General features: G+C 39.9%; 1 protein-coding gene across 2 annotated transcripts in view; it reads right to left on the minus strand.

The window, feature by feature from the left end:
* Positions 1-22,500, minus strand: part of LOC138058283 (coadhesin-like) — a 42,532-nt gene that overhangs the window by 4,267 nt on the left and 15,765 nt on the right. For both annotated transcript variants that reach the window (XM_068904199.1, XM_068904197.1), the window contains exons 8-27: positions 22,455-22,500; positions 21,613-21,777; positions 19,766-19,945; positions 19,006-19,176; positions 18,318-18,488; positions 17,004-17,174; positions 15,452-15,472; positions 14,717-14,740; positions 13,229-13,786; positions 11,348-11,911; positions 9,772-10,326; positions 8,367-8,531; positions 6,902-7,069; positions 6,340-6,461; positions 5,067-5,208; positions 4,775-4,834; positions 3,762-3,852; positions 2,946-3,127; positions 1,619-1,901; positions 985-1,480 (exon numbers count right to left, since the gene is read on the minus strand). The exon at positions 22,455-22,500 is cut by the window's right edge and continues 128 nt beyond it. In XM_068904199.1, the coding sequence (XP_068760300.1) occupies positions 985-1,480; positions 1,619-1,901; positions 2,946-3,127; positions 3,762-3,852; positions 4,775-4,834; positions 5,067-5,208; positions 6,340-6,461; positions 6,902-7,069; positions 8,367-8,531; positions 9,772-10,326; positions 11,348-11,911; positions 13,229-13,786; positions 14,717-14,740; positions 15,452-15,472; positions 17,004-17,174; positions 18,318-18,488; positions 19,006-19,176; positions 19,766-19,945; positions 21,613-21,777; positions 22,455-22,500 (4,335 nt within the window). The remainder of the gene's footprint in view (positions 1-984; positions 1,481-1,618; positions 1,902-2,945; positions 3,128-3,761; positions 3,853-4,774; positions 4,835-5,066; positions 5,209-6,339; positions 6,462-6,901; positions 7,070-8,366; positions 8,532-9,771; positions 10,327-11,347; positions 11,912-13,228; positions 13,787-14,716; positions 14,741-15,451; positions 15,473-17,003; positions 17,175-18,317; positions 18,489-19,005; positions 19,177-19,765; positions 19,946-21,612; positions 21,778-22,454) is intronic.

Genomic DNA, 22,500 nt, shown 5'->3' on the forward strand with positions numbered 1-22,500 from the left:
TAACAGAAGGAACATTCAAACAACGATCATACGCAACATAATCTAACATTCCGCAACACAAAATTCGCTAGCCGCACCGAAGTAGCAAAGCACATCTAGAAATTCAAGGACAACGAGGAAAACTACAAGATAAGCTGGTCTATCATCTCTTCAGAAAGCGCCTACAACAACATTTCCAAACGATGCAATATTTGCCTAACTGAAAAACTCCACATCATTTAAGCCCAGAAAGCACGCAACCTCAACAAAAGAACTGAATTAATTTCCAAATGCCTTCACGAGAACAAATACTTCCTAGCTAACATCGATGTCAGATTACAACAGATTCACTAACTAAGCAACCACTGTATATATTTAAAGTAAGCGAGGTATATTCTTCATTAAAGTCTGTCTGATGATCGCGTAAACGTGAAACTCAGAAAGATTATTCAGATCAGCTTAAAAGGTGTGATCTTGATATAACCCTCAAATTCTCACGAGTAGCCAAGAAAGAACTCTATGGTACTAGTTTGCAGGCTAAACGTTTTCGATCGTGGGTTATTGCCATTGGTTTCACGGCGGTTCACTTCAGAGTTTTTGTGGGATGCAATCAAAAAATTTAGATAAGTCGGCCCAACGTTTTCAAAATTTTTGACGACTATTTCTTTGACATGTACCGAATTAGCATCCGTGTGCGGGCGTGCGAATATAATGACATCTTTTTTACCAAGATAGTCTTTAAAAATAATTTTGACTCCAACTTAGAGTGATAGCATCACAACCGTACAACACCTTGCCATGCATGTGAAAGACAATGCCGTTGTTGGTTATAGCACGGCACTTTGATAAAGGGTTTGTAAGCTGTTTAACGTGACCGCTACCACACTTTGATGCTTACTGGCCACTGCCAATACCTCGGCCTCACCAGGGAAAAACTCGTGCCTTAGCGATTAGCAATAAGCCGCAAAAGAAATCAAAATGTAACACCTATATATGTCCACTGACCTCTTCACCAAATGTTATTTTTGTGTAGATAGGTTCATTTTCAACATGAATTTCCTGAAATCCTTCCTCCCTCAATTGACCGGGCCCGCTGCCTCCTCGGGTGTACCACTCATCCGAATGGTAACCGCCGTCTCCCAAGGGGTACACACTCCTGCCTGAGTTATCCGGAGTGAAATGGATTTCCTGTTCAGCCAGGTCGTATATATGGCTTGGATCATCCTCGGAGGTGCTTGGTATCTGAATTCCTGCAATGGCCACATCAACAGTTCCCATTTCTAACCTACCATCGGTTCCCGCCGCTGATCCACCTTCTGCCCGACGCATTCGCATGTAGCCATCACGTCCTAGTGTGGCTGTGTGAAGCGATCCCCTTCGGTCTTCAAACATGTCATAGTCTAAGGCCGCAAGTTCGTCTGCGCTCACGGAACGGCGCATATCCTGCCTACGACCTCGGAAGGAAGCCGAATCTGGAGGCTGTAGAAATTCGTCGTGCGACCTGAAACACCAAATAGCCGAGGCATCATATCTCATTGGAAATTTCCTTTTCAGTTATTTTTTGCGGCAGAAAATAACGAAACGTCTGCACATGTGAATATTACATTGAAAGCAAACATACATAGCACAGGGCACTCACTTCACAAATGCATCATTGATAAAAGCAGTCCCTTGTTGCTTTTCATGGTCAAGGTTCGACCAGTCAGTAGCAAGAACATCGCCGTCAATTGCATCACCTTCGCTCTTGGTTCGCTTTCGCCTTTCAGCGCTGTCATGGGCCTTCATTCTCATCATGGTGGAACCACTTCTGATCGTCCCGACGGAGGAATCTTGGGAGTACATTGGCTTCTCCGATTTCACATCCTCGGCAGTCACGTGTTCTTCTTTGGTCTCGTCCGTTTCAATGCCAAATTGGATTACACCTAATGAAACAACAAGACGTACTTAGCTGCATGTTTTTCAGACTTTGTATATGCCAGGAAACTTTCATACATTAGGCAATTGACTGTTCCCATAGGGGTTTTTCGAGGCCAGTGATACACAACAACAGAACAGAGCAAGTTTACAATAACAACTATTAGGAGTCCCAACTGGCCGGAGGCAAACTAGTTTGCTATTTACAAGTGCAGCTGAGGAGTTGAACCAAGGACTGGTCAGAACGGGTCTTGAACCCGGGATCCAGAGGCAAGCGCCCTAACCACCGGGTCACACAGCCTCCTAACTTGCAGCATTTTGCGAAATATTTTCATGTGCTGGACTACTTAGGCTTTTCTTAAAGGGGAAGTGTCACGCTATTTTAGTCAAACTTCAAAATACTAAAAGACATCTTTGCATCAATAAAGAGCAAAAAATAGTGCTGTAGTTTTGTTGCCAATAACCAGTGAAGTGCACTGAAGCTATTCTTTGTTGTTTGCAGCCACGAATGGAGAGGATGGAAATGGATTGAGTTTGGAGACGGTGTCTTCAGAAAGTTGCACAAAATTAAATACAAACAGCTCTTTTTGTAAAAAAAATTATTTAGTATCTTCTCAGTGGGTTGCCAGGGATGTTGTCCGCATGAACTACAGTACTATTTTAGATTTTTAACGAGTTTTGACCTAAAAAGAGCAAATTTAGCATGACAGTGCCCCTTTAAGCACACACAAAAAAAGGGTCAACATGATCTTGATGAGGTCACTTTAGTTAATTCCCAGGGATGCAGGAGCAGGGATGGCTTAGTGGTAGTTGCACTCACCTCCTACCAATGTGGCCTGGGCTCCCTTTCGGTTTCGTGGCTATGGGTGAGTTAAGTTTGTTGTTCTCCGAGAGGTTTTCCCCTCTCGTCAAAAACCACCATTTCTAAATTCCAATACGATCATATGTAGGACCTCCCTGAAAACCACTTTCGTGTGAGTGGAGCTTCCTTGGTAAATATCATTAACTAACCGACAAAATAACTTTAAAATACTGTTAGAGTGATCCCTTACCTAATGGTGGACCATCGTCTTCCTTCATCTCAATGGTAACCTCCTGTACCTCGTCTTCTGGAGCTCTGGGTATCGGTGTCATAGCAGTTGATCCCAATGTCCATCTCTTCTCGTCGTCAATCAAGTAACCATCATCTTCAAGAGATGTATCTTTGTAGACCAATCCTCTCTTTTTCTTTCCCCTACAAACATTGATAATCAGTGGAAAATATGTTGAGAGCATTCATGAGTGTTTCTAAGGTTTACTATCTTGATTTACCTAATCATGTTACTGGTTCAGAAGATCAATATCATGACAAACAGTAATAATCGGACAAACTTGCCAGGACGAAAGCAAAAGCAGCAAGAGCAAATACGTGGTTTTCACGTTACGTCACCGCCGCCATATTGGAGGACGAAACAAAAGATCTCTCATTAGCTCCTTTTGTTCGTCCACCAGCAATTGAACATTGCAGAATTGTTATCTGTGCTGCTACACATCGGTTGCAAATCACCTCTAGAACGCAAATAATGCTTATACACTTAAAAAAGAAACACTAATTTAGAACATCAATCGGGATATGTCTCCCAACGGAGACGCTAATTAATGTCTTTTCTTAAATATAAGCTCGACAGTGGAATTAGGACAATTATGACTTCCAATTCGCATTTTTTCCTCAACAAATCATGCTATACCCATTATTTCTGTTCATGTGGTCTTGGTGTACGTTACTCTGTTCTTACAATGATTACATAAACATTTTCTCCAACAACTTTAATATATTTTAAATATATTTTTAATAAAGCCAACGTTAAATGCGTCTCTTATATAATTACCTTCCGCAACATACGTGCCAGCAACAATAGTAACAACAGGCTGTGAGGAGAAGGAAAGTCAAAATTCCTGCCAGTATCCATAGTGCAATTACTGAAAGAAAAAGAACGAAACTATTATCGGTCGCTTCATTTCGCTGTTAGGCCATTTCCGAGTTCATGTCTGCCTCCTCTTCAAAGCGAGTCTAACTGCGAAGTTTTTGTGATGGTAATTAGTTCTACTTTACATATGAATGAAAACTAATTTTCATAACAAAAGCTTCGCACTTAGACTCGCTTTGAAGGGGAGGCAGACATGAATTCGGAAATGAATTCTCTTCGAATGAGACTAAGGACGCTTTCCATTTGACAGGACTGACCGAACAGGCCGGGCATTTGGAAGGACTGACTCTACAACGCCTTCAAATTAACACAATTCGAGGATGATGTATACTCCTCTTGAAGAATGAGAGGGATTATCTCGCAATTGTTTCTGCAAACTGTTGCATTTTGCTTGCAAACTGACGGGTCTGGCCGGCCAGTTCTGACAAAAGGAAACTTAGCGCCCTTAGAGTTCTTAACTCTGCGAAATATCGTTTTGTGGCCTAAGACTCGTAACTGGATTTCAATCCTGCAAACTTGTACCTTGTTAGCGCACTTTAGTAGTGATTAGAAAGCATTTAAAGTGTTTGTTGAATTTAAATTCCTTTAAAAACTATTTATCCAATTTCCAAAAATAAAGACAGGAAGGTGTTCCCATATTTTAAAGGATTCTTTTATTTTTCTGTGCACTGTAACTGAAAATGAAAATATCGTAACAAAGGTCTGCGATGGATCTAGGAAAATAATTGTTTTGGGCCGGTTGCTCGAAGCCTGCTTAGCGCTAACCGTTGGTTAAAAGGTGTCAAAACCTATAGGTTTCCATAGTATTTAACGCTGGTTAGCGCTAACCATGCTTCGACCAACCCGGGCCTCAGCGTTGAAAGACCAACTAAAAAAGTGTGTAAAGAAGAGGTTAATTTGTTTTTTTTACTCACATATGCCGTCTCCTGCATCACGTGTGTCGGCGACAGGTCTAGGTGATTCCAGAACTTTCTCTGGGAAACAAGAGAAAAAGGAGATGAATTAGTAAGAATATGAATTGAAGAAGCACTTCTTTTCAGAATTGCAGCTGATCTATAGAAAAGGAGAGGTCCTTTCCGAATTAATTAGTTTGTTTTCATTTTGCAATGACCAGTAATTCGGTATTTTGTGGGCTCGGCAAAAATCGGATTCTGGAGTTGATTGAGTTGAGTACAAGATGGTTGCATTGAATGCCTGAGTACTTACTTTCAGTACACCCAAACACTGCCGCTTGCATGCAGGGTTGCCCTTGGAAAGTAAGGGGTTCGAAGCGGACGTATTGATATAATTCTGTGGTATTTACGTCGTTGAAAACAACAGAAGTAGCGTCCCTGTTTCCAGGGAAAACCTGCAATTCGAGAAAGGACGAAAAAGGAATCAGCGAATGTTCATTATTTAACAATTATTCGTCGAAGGCGAGGTGAATAATTGTTTTAGTATAATTTCATAGGTGATTATTTAAAAAAAATATGCATTGGGCCATGCTTGCGGCCATTTTGACAAAAAAGTGCTTTGGTGATTATCGCGTAATAATCACCTCAAGTGGAACCAATCAGCGCAATGAATGTTTATTAATCACATAAGTAATTATACTAAACGTTAATAAATTAAGTTTTAAATGAATGGCAGTAGCAAATTTCGCAGTTGCTCCGTCTTTCCATCGAGGAAGAGGCAGAACCTAAGAAATAAATTGTCCGTGCTCCCCCACGTGTTATCTTGCTCTAGTCTCTACGACTTTTCGTTGCTTTTGATCTGCGCAATTTATTGTCTGATTCTGTTCTGGTGATTGTGTAAGTTAATTTCTATGCTGTATAAGTCACTGTAAAAGAAACTGACCAATTTCAATGCCCATTTTTTTAGTAAGAGTAAACCGTTAAAAGCTCTGCATTACCTGCAATCTCACTCGCTGGAGAAAAAAGAAAATGCAGCCTCATTATTGCAAGTTGTGTTTGTTTATCGATATGTTCACGATTTGCTAAGTCAATGACCAGACAACGTTTGTCTTTGTTCTTTTTTTTTTTCCAAAGAGATGCAACAAAGTAGAAATACGTATCAACAGATCGACAGTAACAATAAGAAAGATTAAGTTGATAAAATGCCATGTGACGCCGGCCTTACCCGAAAAAATCTCAGGGCATCCATGAAATGATCAAGAAGCATTAGCCTGGGAAGTAACGTTTACTGGCCATCCGGTAATTAAACGCTATTCGAATTCTTATTGGAACATCGTATTATCGATTGAAATACCACACTGACCACGCGATTTTGAAGCCACTATCAGGCATATGTGCTCAGATGGACCAGCAGATAGTAAGATTCTTTTTATTCTTTTTTTTTTTTTTCTATTTAATTAAAATTATGTTTTTACATTTTGGAGATAAAACAAATTGTCTACTTTGGGAGTGAAACCATGGATTGTTCTTCCAGTTCTCTCTCGTCCCCAATATTGAATTTAAGGCTCTATAGCTATAGAACTTACTTTAGGAATTTCAGTGAAAGATGCACCATCCGTACTCAAAGACAGCCGATAATTTGTCACCCAGCGCGTGCCTGTCTGCTCGTCACCCTTTGTGGCAACTTGATAGACACGGATCGGTTCTCCTGTGATATTCAAAAGCGGCAAAATTTTAAAAAGATTTTAAAGCAAATAGGCAACATCCACGTGGTCGACCTGTAAGGAAAGATCTTTTAAAATGAAGCTTTGTGCAATCGACCATGATTGGAAGAAAGGAAACAAATCTTAGTGTATCGGACGTAAAGTAGTCTGATAAATTTGAAACCCAAGGACAAAGTTCTTTGGAACATGTGTTTTGGAACATGTTGGACAGGATATTACCATATGGGTTAACCGCTGCGATCAAAGTCTATACTATTTATTCAAAGTTGAGCTGGGGCTACTGCCAACACCGAGACTTCAGGTCGTCTTTTGTGAACGTTCTTCCGCGTTGTATTTCCGTAGCCTCTGCAGTCAAATACGTCTCCTTTCAACTAAACCTTTCGATGATGGAATGGCTATGAGCTTCAACACAACATTGTCTTACCTAAATTTAGCTGTACGTAGCCTTCGGCATCATTCACATTACGGCACCAGGCCTTTCGCAATGCGCTTGGGTCTGCTGTGTTAAGTGCGGCATCGGAAGCTTGTGTCTCTCTTTGGGACCCAGAGGCTGTATATTCTGATTCATTGAGAGGCCCTCTCTGCCCACATCCTACAGAAAGGAATTGTATAAGGAAATCTTTACTGACGTTTTGTTCAATTAAGGTAACACTTATCCGCTTGCTCAATATTCGTAATCTTTGTCTTCTTTCAGCGAACTTTGAATGGTAAGAATGTAAAACTAAAGTTCCGCTTGCTGTGATTGTACAGTTGTGATAAAGACAATCAAATTCCGCTTTTAAAAAACTATTTCTGTTCCGCGCTACTTGAATCTAACGAGAGACAGAAAAAATACGGAAACGGACCGTTTTCATAAAAATCCCGACGGGAGAATTGCTTGCCATTTAATCATATCTTGCATTTCGGGTTCAAATTTTCAGCGATAGCTTATTTTGCAATGCAATATTTAGTACTTAATTCTAGTCTGACCGATTAGAAAACCATAGCCTTGGGCTCATGAGGCAACTTTCCCTATAAAAGGAATAAGCACGAGGATGCAGGCAACATTCACGCGCACAATCAACAAGTTTGAGGATGTTTGCATGAGAGCAGAATTCCATTTCTGGAGGATTCATCTGACAGAAACACTAGCACCGTGAGCAGGGTGTTATAACGATACACTCCCTTCAGTAAATCCTTACTTGGAAAGCAATAAATTTAGACGACTGTCTAGTCGCTGCTTTCGTTGAATAAATCAATCGATCAATCAATCTTTGACGAAGGTCTAACTAAGACTAATAATACATGGCTAGTATAGTACAGAATAAAACCATCAAATATCAACTTACACATGAAAACTAAAATCACTAGAGCGTTACTTATACCAGGGAATATAGCATGGCATGACCAGTTTTCAGACTCGCGAATTTAAAACATCAAATCACAAAATCTTTGGTGCGGTAGTTTATTAACCTTTGTCAACTCGTATGATAAAACCAAACTTTCGTTTTCTCTCCCACCGACGCATCACCACATTTTTTTTTAGAAACTAACCCTTTTAGCCAATCAATCAATTAATCAGTCAGTCAATCAATCGATCAATCAATCGACCGATCGACCCGACGACCTTCTGAACGACCGACAGACACCGACCGACTGATCGATGGACCGACCGGCCGCCCGATCGATCGATCAATCGATCCATCCATCCATCTATCCATCCATCCATCCATCCATCCACCAATCAATCAATCAATCAATCAATCAATCAATCAATCAATCAATCAATCAATCAATCAATCAATGAACTTATTGATCAACTAATTGTCAAAACCGTTCGACGGACTTTCTAGATCGATCATTCAATCCAGTTATTCATAAATAAAGCAGAATACGATGCAACAACCCACCTTCACAATCTTTAATGTTACATTCCCTAAATTCCTCCAAGATTCCAAAGCATCCCAGTTGTTCAATTCTGCAGAAGCGTGTGCGGCGTTGAAATTCTTTTTTGCCAAGATTACTGCAAGTCTTAGGGCATGCACCCCACGGCGACCATTCAGATAACCCAGAAGCTAAAATTCAAAGTAGAAAATATTCTTTGAACGAAATAAAATGTTAGAAGGCCTCAAGCTATCGTTCTATTCAAATGCTTTATTTTTGCTTTTGTTCAACGGCGACTTGATCAAGGGTAGCTATAAACTTAAGGAACGGTTTCTTTCTCAACAACTAAAATTTAAGAGGACACTAAAACGTCTTTGTATTGAAATGAAAATGTGGAAAATTGTCCAAATTTAGACAAAACACAAATGAAAGACAAATTACAAATGATAACTGTCCACAATTTGATCAAAACTATTTAACAATTTTCCTATTATTTAGCTTCTTCTCTCAGCTTACGCACCTAGTACTCCACAAATTCGCGATCTCCGGAACTGAAAAGTTTTCTGTTGTTACTAGTTAATTGACGAGGAGGACTTGCCAGCTTTCGCTTTGAAGTAACGGTCAAGTATTGCAGGAACCTGGTTCATATTTAGTCGGTTTCTGCGTCATATTCAACGAAGGCATAAACAAAAGAAAACGATCAAGAACTGACGTTATCGAGTTCTTCAAAAGGACAGGGTTTTCGTCGAAGGCAGTGTCATCACGTCGGGACTCAAAAACTCTCATCCACTCGAGTGCGCTTTTTTTCTTCAACGTTTTAGTGCCACCACTTTTTCATCATCTGTAATATTTTAACTGTGAACCCTCGAAGCAATGACACCATATGGCCCCAACTAAGGACATCCAAGAGAGATGGATTCCATATTCCTCGTTCTTAATTCCGCATTCCTCTATCTAGATCCCGGATTCCTGACTTGGCCAGATTTTATCTTTCAGTGGGTTTTTATATTCGTTGGCCTGGATTTCAGATTCAAAAGCCCAGATTTCAGATTCTGCATACAAAAACTTCTGGACTGTGGACTCGGGATAACTTTACTCGTGGAAGGAGCAACAGATGATTTAAAAAATTTGTCATTCACGATATGACTTTATTATATATTCAACAAAATATTGCGTTTCTGATTGGTCAATGACGAATGCATAAATAGGTTATAGAGTGCAATGCGAACGTTTCTATGGAAACAAAGCGATGAAGTGATTTTGTTGAGTACATAATAAAAAAAAATCGTATGAACTTGCTCAAGCATTTCGTGATTTATGGTCACTCGCAATGTTTTGAAAGTTGTTAAATTGCACGAGCCGTTTGAGAACTTTCAAAACATCACTTTTGCACTTAAATCCTAGCGCAAAAGAATATAATGATGAACTTACTTCGTAAAATGATGTCGATGATTTCCTTTGCCAACTCATCTGGGTTCTTGTTGACACCATCGGGAATTATATCTCTTTCCTCCCTTGTAATAATTCCAAAATCTGTTGGGTTTGTCGAGGAACCCACACTGATGCCAATCACTAAAACACTCTTGTTTCTGAGGACTTGAACCACTTCATTCAAATCGTTCTTATTGCTGTTGGAGTCTTCATCCATTATAACAACAAGAACCTTCTTGGCATTTGGTCGCACGTCCTTCATTTCAAACACACGCTTTGCCTCTTGCAGAGCCCAAACTAGGTCTGGCTGTCCAGACGAGCTTTTGAGTAAAGTGATCTTGCGGATTAAGTCGTCTTGATCAGGGACATTGGTGGAAAAGTCGATGATCCGTGTGGCAACTGTAGAGCCAAAGACGATGACGCTGTAATGGATTCTGTCGATGCCGTACTTGTTAACAATACTTTTGATGGTATTCCTCATTAGATCGAAGGTATCCGTGGATGAAAGTGATGTTGAACTGAGAGCAAACGTCAGATCGATCAATGGCAGATTAACTGAAATGAAAAAAATAATTATTACAAAGGACATCTTTGAAAAGCTGGAACAACATTCAAAAGGGCTATAAAGATAGAAAACTACATTGTTAATTTGCGCCACAATTTACAGTTTTCATCATCATCATCATCATCATTATTACTATTATTATTATTATTATTATTATTAATTTGTGATGTTTTCATCTTTTTTTTCTTTACTTGCAAAGAAAGCAATCGACTATCGACTTCTAGGCTGTGCAGTTAGTAATAAGGTTGAGATCACTTTACAGAAAGATTATAGCCCGCACAAACAAGTCGGCTCAACTTTTCAGTATTATTCAGTAGCTTTTGCTAAACAACCATAATTTTTTTGGTTGATCAAGTTTCGAACGCTTTTCGCGTAATTAGCGGTAAAAAAACAATTAGATTAAAGGGCATGCAGCACGAAAACAAGTATGGTGGGCCCAGCTTTTTATTGCATTTTTTAATGTCCTGTGCATGAATGTCACTTGCGCCAAAAATCTGGATAGTATATCGTTGATATTCGAAGTTTGAAAGAAAGGAGTCTCGCTTTTGTTGAAAACAACTACTTTCGACCGCAAGAACCTTCAAAAGACATATCGTTAATATAAACGGTCTTTCAAATGCCTCGATTCCTAGTTGCAGTAGCCGTAGACCAATCCCAATGTCTTCCCAATTCGAATCTATTAGTCCGCTGTAAATTTTGCTGGAAAACAAACGAAAACACATTCAGCAATTTCACAATCATGTTTATTTGTAGCTTAATTCATAGGGTGCCGCCATTTTGTAGTTTTTGACGTTTACTGGTTGTCTTATTATAGTTAGGCAAAAAAAAAGCGTGATTTGGGCGCCTGACCATAACCTGATCTATGTGTCGTAGTTGGAATTACAAATAAAATAAAATTTAGTCATCAAGTTGATTTAAAAGAGACGGTACCGGAAGGGACGTTTCCCCTTCAAGGCAAAACAAGCGAGCGATCCATTAGTCCCTTTTTTTTTCCCGCTTAATCGATCTTACCTTCCAGTGCTTTGGTCATGATGGTTTCAGCTACAACCACAACCCTTTCCGACGTATAATTAGGCACACCAACGTAATCGCGGGAAGCAAAGACAACGGAACTCATCTGGTTCCCAATTTGATTAGACTCACTACCGAGGCCAACACTCAAAATTAAGACGTCCCCTTTCCTCAACTTAGAGGTGTAGACCATGAGTTCATCTGAACTGTCCGGTTTGGTGACGTTGTCCGTCAGCACGACCAAAACCTTTTTCGCGTTTGGTCTCGCTTTTGTTCTGAAAAGGCTCTCCGCTTGCGCCAAAGCTCCGTCAAGATTCCTGTTGTCTGGAAGTGGTTTAAGTGCGTTTACTTCCTTTATGAGATACTCTTGGGTAAAGTTGAACTTGAAATCGCCAAATTGTGTTGTCACGACTTCGCCATACACAATTACACTAAACTTGACCCTTTCAACTCCGTATCGCTCAATAATTGTCCTAATAGTGTCTTTCATGAAGTTAAATGCATTCTGCGAGTCCTTTGAGGTTGCGCTAAGAGCAAAACCAATGTCAATCAATGGGATGTCGCCTAGAAATTAAACGAAATATATAACATGATTAATACACTCATTTACTTTCGAGACATCATCTTCATTCTAGTACACATCGTCTTCATTCTAGTACACAACTAATAATAATAATAATAATAATAATAACAATAATAATAATAATCCATAAGTGCAGGTTGTAGATGCAAGATCCAAACTAGTAAATAATATTAAACAATTATTCGCCAAAAGCGAGGTGAATAGACCGTGTTCAAAAATGGCGACCAATTATTCTCTTGTCTTTCTTGTCTTTGTGCTAATCATCCTCAGTAGCCTCAATTTGGAGCAACAATTCTTTTGAATTTTGTTCGTGCTAACGAGGCTAGTGAGGATGATTAGCATAATGACAAAAGATTAATTACTAAGCCGTCATTTATGAATACGGTCTATATCGGTGAATAAAAGCAGAGACAAAGTCGAAGTTTTTACTCACCCGATATTCACCGAGCGTTAAAGTGAATGATACGGAAGACCTTAGACAGCAATGACCAGAACAAGGTTGCTGACCACCGATTTTCGGTAAAGCAATGGTTTGCTGGGGGTACTCAGTCTCGCGGGCTCAAAAAACCTTGTTGTGGTCAATGTTATTTAAGGTCTTTCCAATAATACACCTTACTCCAAGATGGCCGCCATTTTAGAATTATTTTGTTTCCATGCAAATTGGCCCTTATGGCCTTGCTTTTAAACGTAAAATTCAAAAGAATATTTAACTTTGAACGAGGCCATAAGGGCCAATTTGCATGGAAACAAAACAATACTAAAATGGCGGCCATTTTGGAATAAGGTGTAGTGTATTAGTATAATTACATAGGTGATTATTTGAAAAATATGCATTCTCTTTAAAACAAGATCTTCGCCTATCACCTCGATAAAACGGCTTGCAGATTTTTTGAAAAAGAAAACCGCTAAGATGGTTGTCACTTATTAACACCTCAAGTGCAACCAATCAGCGCAAATAATTTTCAATAATCATTTATTTAATTATACAATTACTGATTATTACCCCGGCTTCCAAAAATGTAAACAACTTACCAACGACAACACAAAGCATCATGGTTAACGTTGGTTTGACTTTACTAAGCAAGCAAACAGGCAAACAAGCGAGTTTCAATCTTTCTTTGTCATTTCCGTCCTTAGCTACACACAACAAAACTGTCTTACAGCTCTTAGTATAAAAAAAACCCAGTGTTCCTTTGTCTGCTTTATTACAAACTTTAAGATGTTTTAGCAATTACTGGCAAGGTTAAAATGCCAAGACACTGCCGCTTTTAGTATCCGGCTCTGACAACTGGACTTACGTCTCAAAATCCTGTCCATTATGCGTTTAGACAACGCGCCAGAATTGACCATTGGCTGGACGGACAGGACGTCGAGCGGATTCGGCGAAACGGTTAGCAACTCTTCTCTGTCAACATTTCCCACGGCTACACTAATCACCAAAACCTTGTTGCTCTCCAAAGGTATCACGGCATCCGTCAGGGTGGCCTCATTGTCGCTCGGAGAATTGTTGTCAGTGAAAAGGACAAGAACTTTCTTGGCATTTAGACGTGCTGGTATCTCATTGAAAATCCTTTGGACTTCTTGAAGGACATTTCGTAAAACTGGTGGTCCAGTTAATGGAGCCTGCTTGTTTATTGCATTTTTCAGGTCATCTATGCTTGGAGGGAAGGTATGATTAAAGTTGATCACCCTCTGCAGTAGGTTACCGTAAATGATCATACTATAGTGGACTTTGTTGCTGCCGTATGTGCTGATGAATGCATTTATGTGCTTTCTCATTTCGTTATATATTTGGAACGAGTCTGCTGATGTTGCGCTCAAGGCAAACACGATGTCCAGTAGTGGGATGTTATCATCTGAGAATAAAGTAAAAAACTAGACTTTAAATGGAGAAAAAACTAATTCACTTCGCCCAAAAGACTTACATGCGAGCACAAGATCGTCAATGCAATCTTGCATTAATGAAATCCAGTGTTTCCAAATCTACCGACAAATCATTCAACCAACTGTGCGAACATTATTAAATTACTTTAACTCACCAAGTCTTTGAGACAACAGATACTGGGAAGCTTTGGGAGCTTAAGCACGCGCGTTTTTGAGACGCGGACGGCAACCGGAAGAAAACATATCGCGTGGCAGGGCAGTGGTGTCTCCCAGATTTTTATACTAATCATCTCTAATGGAGAAAAGATACTTAAGAATATAAATGTGGTTGTGTGAAGACAAGTTACATGTAAAAGGGAAAATAGCTCACCTGCCGTTCGCGTCACAATTTGTCTGCATGACTGAGATTTTTTTGAGATACCTTAACTTTCGATGTTCTACTAAAAAAACATTGATTTCACCGCTCTTTTTTGGCGATCTATCACTACTCAGAGAGCGTGTGCTTTGGCCAGTCAGATCAGGGGATTGGTTAAACAAGGCGTCTAAGATTGTTCAGGAAGGTTGCTGATCATGATAGTTTTCTTGCCTACCGTTTACGGAAAGGTCACGTCATAACATAAGAGACTGAAAACACCCACAGCAGTGAAAAACAGCAACGTGTGCGAGTCACGTTTCTTCATTCGAGTCCCAGGCAACGGGGCTCATCTCCAGTGACAAGCAGTAGCACGTGACTAATTACCATATGCGACTGCTTTGGCAACGAAGCTTGACGGAATCCCATGTAAAAATGAGATAGACATCATTGCGAGACAAACAAGACACAGTTTATAGCGTATTTAATTTTTACGTCCAAAGCTATAAGGCCTCGATTTAATAGTGAGCCATACTCAAAACTGACGTACCTTGGACAGGCGGTGATGTGGATGCTGTCAAAAAAAAGAAGGGCATTTCATAAGAAAAACGTTTCTTCAAATTGATTGAGTGAGCATTGCTGTAGCCAGAAAAAGATATGACTGAGGAAATGTCCATGGTTAAATTCTCTTCATAGGTATTTGTTTACGGTGTTTTTGACGCCTGCATTTAAAGACAGCCCTGAGATCCCGCAGTATTACAAAACAAAGCAAACCAAATACAAACACGAAAAAAATGACTGAAGCAAGCGTGCCTAGGATTGCCTCATACTGGCTACGGCCCTGGTGAAGACATGCATACTAAAAGCTGTCATAAAAGTACCAAATAGTTTTGACCGTCGTAAAATTGTGTCTATGCATATAATTTTCAGCATATTAGTTCGTTTCATAATTTTGGAAAGTATTGATTCAAAAGCATAAGAAATACCATGCATTTAGTCCAAATCACAATGATTAGTCCGAACCCTTGCAAATCCCAGGTAACCAATTGGATGCAACATCAGCAACAAACAACAACAAGAAACAAAGCAAGGCAACAAAACAAAATAAGCAATAAATAAACAAGAGGGCAATTGCTTCACCAAGTGGCAATTTGGACTTTGCTTCCGGTTGTCTAAGGACGTAGGCGATCGCAGAACCAGGAGAAAAAAATGCTTTATATAATTATAAACAAAGTAAAGACCACTTATTTTAAATCTCAAAGTGAGCAATCTTAAGATAACTTACGTGGTTCTATGGTTGGTGGAGCTGTTCATTAAACAACAAAAAAAGAAAAATCATATTATTATTTATTCATAATATACATGAAACAAGCAGCGCGCGTATCACGTATTTTCAATCACGCATCCAAATTTTGCGAAATCCACGGCCCGCACTTCAATCAGTGACTAGCTATCTGTGAGTTTCTTTGCATTATTGACCATTCAGTTTGGTTTGTGACCTCTTTTTGCACTGAATTTCTGCACTATGTCACTTGAAAACTGCATTTCTCCTAGTCAATCAAGAGTTAGACGATAGAGAGATTTCGCAAAACTTTTTGTAGGGGATGTGTGATACTTTCACGTTACGTTTACGGCAAACGTTAGGCTGACATAGGCATTTTGCCGAAAGCCAAGCAAACCTGATTGATTTAGGATCTTTTCGTCCCTGTTAGGACCTGGTATCAAATTACTTCTCAAAGAAAAAGGACAAGTTAGAAGAAGAGAATTTTCATGCTTTCATCACAAGTGGCAGCCTGCCCTTTTACCTTTGCCATTTCTAGTAAACCCAATGGAAAATCTCTCTCACAAAAAGCATCGAGCACGTGAAATTAGGCGATCTTATAAAAAGTTCAATTAAAGTGCTGATTTCGCTCTTAATAACGGCAGAGCTCCAAGTATTATGTGTATGATAAGACTATACTGTAAAAAAAAAAAAGGAACTTAAGTGGTATAAACATAGTTAATATATCGAGATGGTTATGAAACTCAACAAGTTTCTTTGTTTTATGTTTTTGTTTGCTAATTTAGCCCCGACCATGCACAAAGCACACCCTTTTTTCTAAATGAAAGCCAATCGAAGGTTTCGATTGATTTATTCACACTCAGTTGCGAACCGAGGATAAAAGACTGTGCATGGTCATGGTCATGTCAACATGAAGTGCAACTATATTGTTCTCGCTTTTAAAGTTTCCAGAGTTTCATAACCAACCAGTCCATTTATATGAACTATGGTATAAATAAATAAATAGTAACAATAATCATAATCATAATCATAATCATAATCATCTTTATTTCTCTTAAGATAAAAGACATACCTTAAGTTACATTTGAAAATGTCGAAAAAAAATTAAGAAATAAACTATTCAAAATTCATATTTAAAAAGAAGCCTATTCCCTAATACATTCTTAAATCTCTCAGAATTTATTTGCGGGTGATCATGATAAGCAGTTCTGTTCCTAATATGATACTTTATTTCTTCCTTTTTTGGAATATTATTACTGAGCGGGTAGTCAGGGTCAACCGAACGTACCTTAAAGAGCTTAATTCCAATCTGCCTTTTCCAAACGTTCTCGAATGTCAATTCTCTTAGATGTATAATTCCTTTTAAAACACCTTTCTGGGAAATTTTGTATGACCGTGAATCTGAGTCTACGACACCATACACAGGCAAGCCATAAGTGGAATTCGGTAAGACCAAGGCACTAAATAGGCGGTCTACTTCACCTTAACTGAAACCTTCCTTGCCTTGGTAACAGATACAACAACAAATTAATGAACCAACATTAACGCAACTCACTTGGGCAAGGACCGTTGCTGCAGGCCAAGTCGAACTCTCTTGCATTTCCAATGCAGTCATCTCCTCCATTGGAGGGTGGTGGATTTGTGCAATTCCTTATTCGGTCTTGCTTGCCTTTTCCACATGATGGTTTACATGGAGTATAATACCACGCTGACCAGCCACCGTCCACTAATTAAGTAATACAAATGTTAGGAGACCATGAAGTAGAGCCTCCATATGCACTATATCCTTGAGTCGATCTTTGCGCGTGTCTTTCTATTTTTAGAACTAACCCTTCAGGACGAGACTCGCATTTACATCAATTTTCATCAATTTGCATACATTGTTTTTGTTATATTTGTCTTCGTTAGACAATGAATTTATTCTGATTGGCCATTTAAAACAGCGCGTGCAGAGCCGAAGAACCCGTATATATATTAGTCCTTATTGCCCCCAATGGGGCATAGGGCCGAAGAACTCGTGGGGTTTTAAAAATAGAACGGTATGCGCGAAGGTTGACTCATAGGGCTTGTGTGGGAGAGGCAAGCTCCTACTCATGGGCTACTGAAATGTTTATTGTATTCATAATTCTAGTAACCATAATGGTGTCGATAGCAATTGACTATGATGTTGGAAATGGGAGCGGAAGATTAAAGTAAAGTTACGACGTCTTGCAGCAGTTTAGTAGCCTGGATTTGATACCCCAAAGCGAAAGAAATAGGTGGCAGAAAGGTAGTCTTTTGTTTAATAGCGTACTCGTCGATTATGGTGGCCACGTTGATGTAGATACGTATAAGCAAGGAAATGTTGGACGACAAATTGTTACCCCCTTTGGAAATTAAGCTTGAATATGCACACTTTTCTTTTTGTTTTGTCGAGTGGGTGAAAATGAAGAGCATGATAAATACTAACGAACTATCATTATCAACCACATATCGTTGTCAGCCTAGTGTTTGTCATCGTCGATATTATTGGCATACTACTTTGAACATCAGCAGAAGTCCTTAACCTCTCTAAGTTGGCCTTGGGCCATCAGCTTATAGTATTATCTTAACTTAGAATATGAATCCTGCCAAATAATGGCCAATCAGATTGGGTCTGATGACCACAACGATTCCGATTGGACCGCAACGAAATAACCGCTTAAGATATTGCTTGTGCTAAATACCATAGCAGCAGCCACTCGAAAAATAGATAAAACCCTTCACTGAGGGTCCCCATTCCATCGCATATCAACGCTTTGTGATATGGACGTCTGGCACCCGTGATGGAAGGGCTTGGCCTTTTGTAATCTTTGGAAAGTCATTTTAAATACTGCTTCTTTAATCGCACCTGGACAGGGAGTTAGGTTGCAATCTCGAGATTCCTCGTTCGGACCAGAGCAGTTCAATCCGTTATATGCTGGCGGTGGATTGTCGCATACACGAATTCTATATTCTTTTCCCGGACCACAGCCTGCGGAGCATTGTGACCAGTCTGTCCAGGTTGACCAATTACCATTAACTGAAACAGGAATACCGAAGAATATGTCAGACAAAAATGATTTTAAAAGGAGCTATCAGCGAAAAAATGTTTCGCATTGAAGTCAACAACTTTACCACCTTGAGCTGGACTATCCTGTCAGCGAGTGATTCCCGCTAAAGGTGTTCTTCCAATGAAACTCTTAACTGGCACGATCGCAGTTTAAATTGTACGCATTAAAATGAAACCTGGAGTGAAACAAACTTTTTTCCCGCTGTCAAATCCAGTGCTTTCTGGGGAATGCGGAGGACATTCTGAGCGAAAGTCGACCGTCAACGGTCTATTTAATACATGGCTCTTGCCAATTGAAGAGTTCTACAATCGCATTATCCCATTTACAGAGAGAGAGAAGAAAAAGCGCTCGATTTTCAGCAAAATGTCCAAAGAGATAATTAGCCCGAACAAATGGTCGTGGCACACATTTTTCATGGAAAATTGAACTCTTCTGGCTAACATTATTCGATTTGCATTTTATTTTAGTAGCAAAAGGGTAATTCACCTGGACAAGGGGTCAGGTTACACACTTCTATATCAGCACTTGGTCCCTGGCAAGTGTTGCCACCGTGGGCTGGAGCTGGGCTATCACAGGCTCGTCGTCTAAGCCTTGTTCCTGCACCACATGTTACGCTGCAATTTGCCCATTGACCCCAATTTCCATATTTTCCGTCGACTAAGAAACAGCAAGTATTACAATCTTGTCAGCTTTAGGCAAGAGTCCAAAAATTAATAAATTGCTATTTATAAATATGCACACTTCGAAGTTCAACTTTCAACGGACGACTTCCCATTATACTGCCGTCATGTAGGTTTCAGTGACACTTGACTGAGTAGTGCTTACTACAGTTTTCTGAAGGAAAAGAGCAAGATTCTCAAATCTGTGAAAGTTGTGATTGGTGCGTTTGTAAGGCCGATCTTTCTCGTTTCTAATTGCTTGAGTTTTTTCCAATTGCTAAGACTACGATCTAAAATTCGACACTAGACAAGAATCATCTCTTCCTATGACGCAATTAATGTAAAACTTAATGCGTGCATTTCTGGATATAAGTGGAAATTTTTTGAACAACTTGAGGTCACTTGTCAGAGGTCTGGAAAATCGACCTCCGCCTTCCGTTCGTCGCTTAAAAATACTTCTGCATTAGTTCCCTTTTGTTCAATTACAAAGCAGATGCAAAAAAATATGGAGTCGGTCATGATACGAATCTTGCTTTCCACCACACTAAGTACGGGAAAATACGTGGCTTGCTCGTTAAGTTACCTACTTGGACAAGAATGGTTGTTGCATGCCTCAGTTGCTACTGAATCCCCAGTGCAGTTGTTTCCTCCGTTCTGGGGTGGAGGGTTTGTGCAGGTGCGAGATCGAGATCGCGTTCCTCCAGGGTGACATGAAGCACTGCATGCTCCCCAAAGCCCCCAAGAAGACCAGTTGCCATGGGTGATATCTAGTGTAATAAAAATAAATAAATAAAAAGGACTAAGAAATAGCGCATCCACTAGGTTCTAGCAGGGCCATACATAAGAGGTCATTCCCAAGTTCACTTGTCCAAAGCGAAAGTGTGTCAAGTACATATTTGTTATGAAAAGAAATAACAGTCATTGCAAGAATCGCTTTGAAAGGTTGGAATGATTGTTCATAACCCTTTTTACTAAAGAGGCAAAGAGATATGCCAAGTTTATCTGTCTTCCTTTTAATGTTAAACAACAGCTATTGCTACACAACAAAGGGAAGTAAAATAGATGAGATCGGAGTTTATTTTAGCCAGCCTTTCTTTTTGAAAATTAATTATTTATGAGATAATAGTAATGGAGATATAACTTGGCCGCACCTATCACATCACTTTCATGGCGGCTTACAATTCTATGAGAGATAGATTACCAACACTGGAGGTTCCCCCCCCTCCTCCCGTACCCCACACACACACACACTAACGTCCCAAAATTTTGATTAACAGGAAGGGTTGTGAAACGCGGCCTACGGTTTAAAGTCCTTATCCGTGAATACTTGGGAGTCTTTTAGAACCATTTGCAGATGAAAATAATGCACTTTCTCCTAAGTTATTTTAAATAACCTGGGTATTGTTCCGACCAGGAGTGTGAGCATGCGGTCTCCAAAAGGAAAGTTCGATACCCAACTAACTCTGAGCCACCGGACGTCGGTAAAAACATGTGGGAGAGACAATTGAGCGTAAACCGAGCCAACGGATCAGCCATATTTGTTCCTTCTAATCTTCATGGGCTACCCCAAATATGTGTCTTAAATATTGGACTTTATTAAAAACTGAAATACGGGTATCAGTTTTCCAACATTTTCATTGGCTCGCCGGACACAGGCTATCAGTCTACATTCCTGCTTTACCTAAGGAACGCGGCAGCAATTGCTGGTTTTCACTCACGTGATCAACAGCCATGTTTTTCAACGAAAACAAAAGGAAGCGTTTGCATAACAATAGATTTCAATTCCCGGAGGATTTGCTCGGGGCACCAACATGGCCGCCTTTTCTTTGTTTAGGGCACCAACATGGCGGTCGTGACGTCATGTGAAAACCGAGAATAAGGCGAGCTGAAAATAATTTTGCAGCTCTGAGAAAAAAGAGGCCGACGAAAGCCATTTTGGACCGGAATTGACCGAGGCAGAAATCGATCCTTTGGAGGAAGAGTTTTTGATCCTGGAGTTTATTCTACTCGGGCTTACTGGAGAAGAAATAATTATAACCAACTCGGCGCGTCATCTATCACTTCATATACAGCGCGCCTTCATAGAATAATTAACAACTATATATCCAGGACCTCATGACTAGGAGCGTACAACTTCATTGTATTTGTGGAACGGCGTTTTTGGAGACCGAGTGACTTTTACTAGATTGATTTTCAGCGAAACCACACCTTTCCAGCTAATCACAAGTCGTGCATTAGAAATTGTTACCCATGGGATTGAGAATGGTCATTGGTGTAAACCAAATCTTTTTATTTAAGAAGTCGTCCAAAAATGGCTTGATCTATGAAAATCTCGTTACATAGACCTGGTATTTGGAGTTGTAGGCTACTGGTTATGGACTCCTAGGAACTCACAGTCTCTGAAGTCGCTAAAAGGAAGAATTCATGTACTTACTGTCACATTTTCCTACATTGCACATGTTCGTTTCACTGAGTTGTCCTACGCAATCAAGGCCTCCGTGAGCAGCTGGTGGATCACAAGTTCTAGATCGCATTGTTTGACCATCACATGATTTGCTGCACTGTGCCCAGGCAGTCCACTGAGTCCACACTCCGTCTCCTAGTTTCCGAAGGACAGGAAATAAAATTTCAATAATAAAAGGTAAAAGAATTAATTGGTAGATGTGATTACATCCTGTTCTAGCCCGCGCAGCTGGGCGGGTTGTTTTATCACGGGAGTTTCAACATGGGCGTTTTGGCCGAGAATGTTATGGTATAGAGTAGTTTTGGGATTTTCACTTGCGGCTCCGCTGCTCCTCGCTTTCGCGGTGAGGCGTGAAAATATTCCGCCAGCTACGCAGACAAATTATGTTCCTGCTTGTCGTGCTATGTTCAACAGGCCAAAAGTATTCTTTTTTTTTGTCAGTTTTTTGTTTTTGTTTTAACAAATAAGAAAGGACTTCTTTTGAGATGGTGAATTTCACTTTTTCATTTCCCGGAAATTTGGATATCGCTATACACCTTGTTCCAAAATGGCCGCCATTTTAGTATTCTTTTGTTTGATTGCAAATTGGCCCTTTTGGCCTCGTTGAAGGTAAAATATTCTTTTGAATTTTGCGTTTGAAAGCGAGGCCAAAATAGCCAATTTGCAATCAAACAAAAGAATATTAAAATGGCGGCCATTTTTGAATAAGGTGTATTGCAATTTACTGAGTTTGTCTTGAGTTTTTGTTGTTGTTATTGTGGGGGGGGGGGGGGGAGGGTGGGGGCTAAGAAATGACATGCATATTGACTCACGTGGGCATGGTAGTATATTGCACGCCTGTGTATCCTGGCTACTTCC

Source organism: Montipora capricornis, chromosome 7 (assembly GCF_036669925.1).
Source record: "Montipora capricornis isolate CH-2021 chromosome 7, ASM3666992v2, whole genome shotgun sequence".
Classification (NCBI taxonomy): Eukaryota; Metazoa; Cnidaria; class Anthozoa; order Scleractinia; family Acroporidae; genus Montipora; species Montipora capricornis.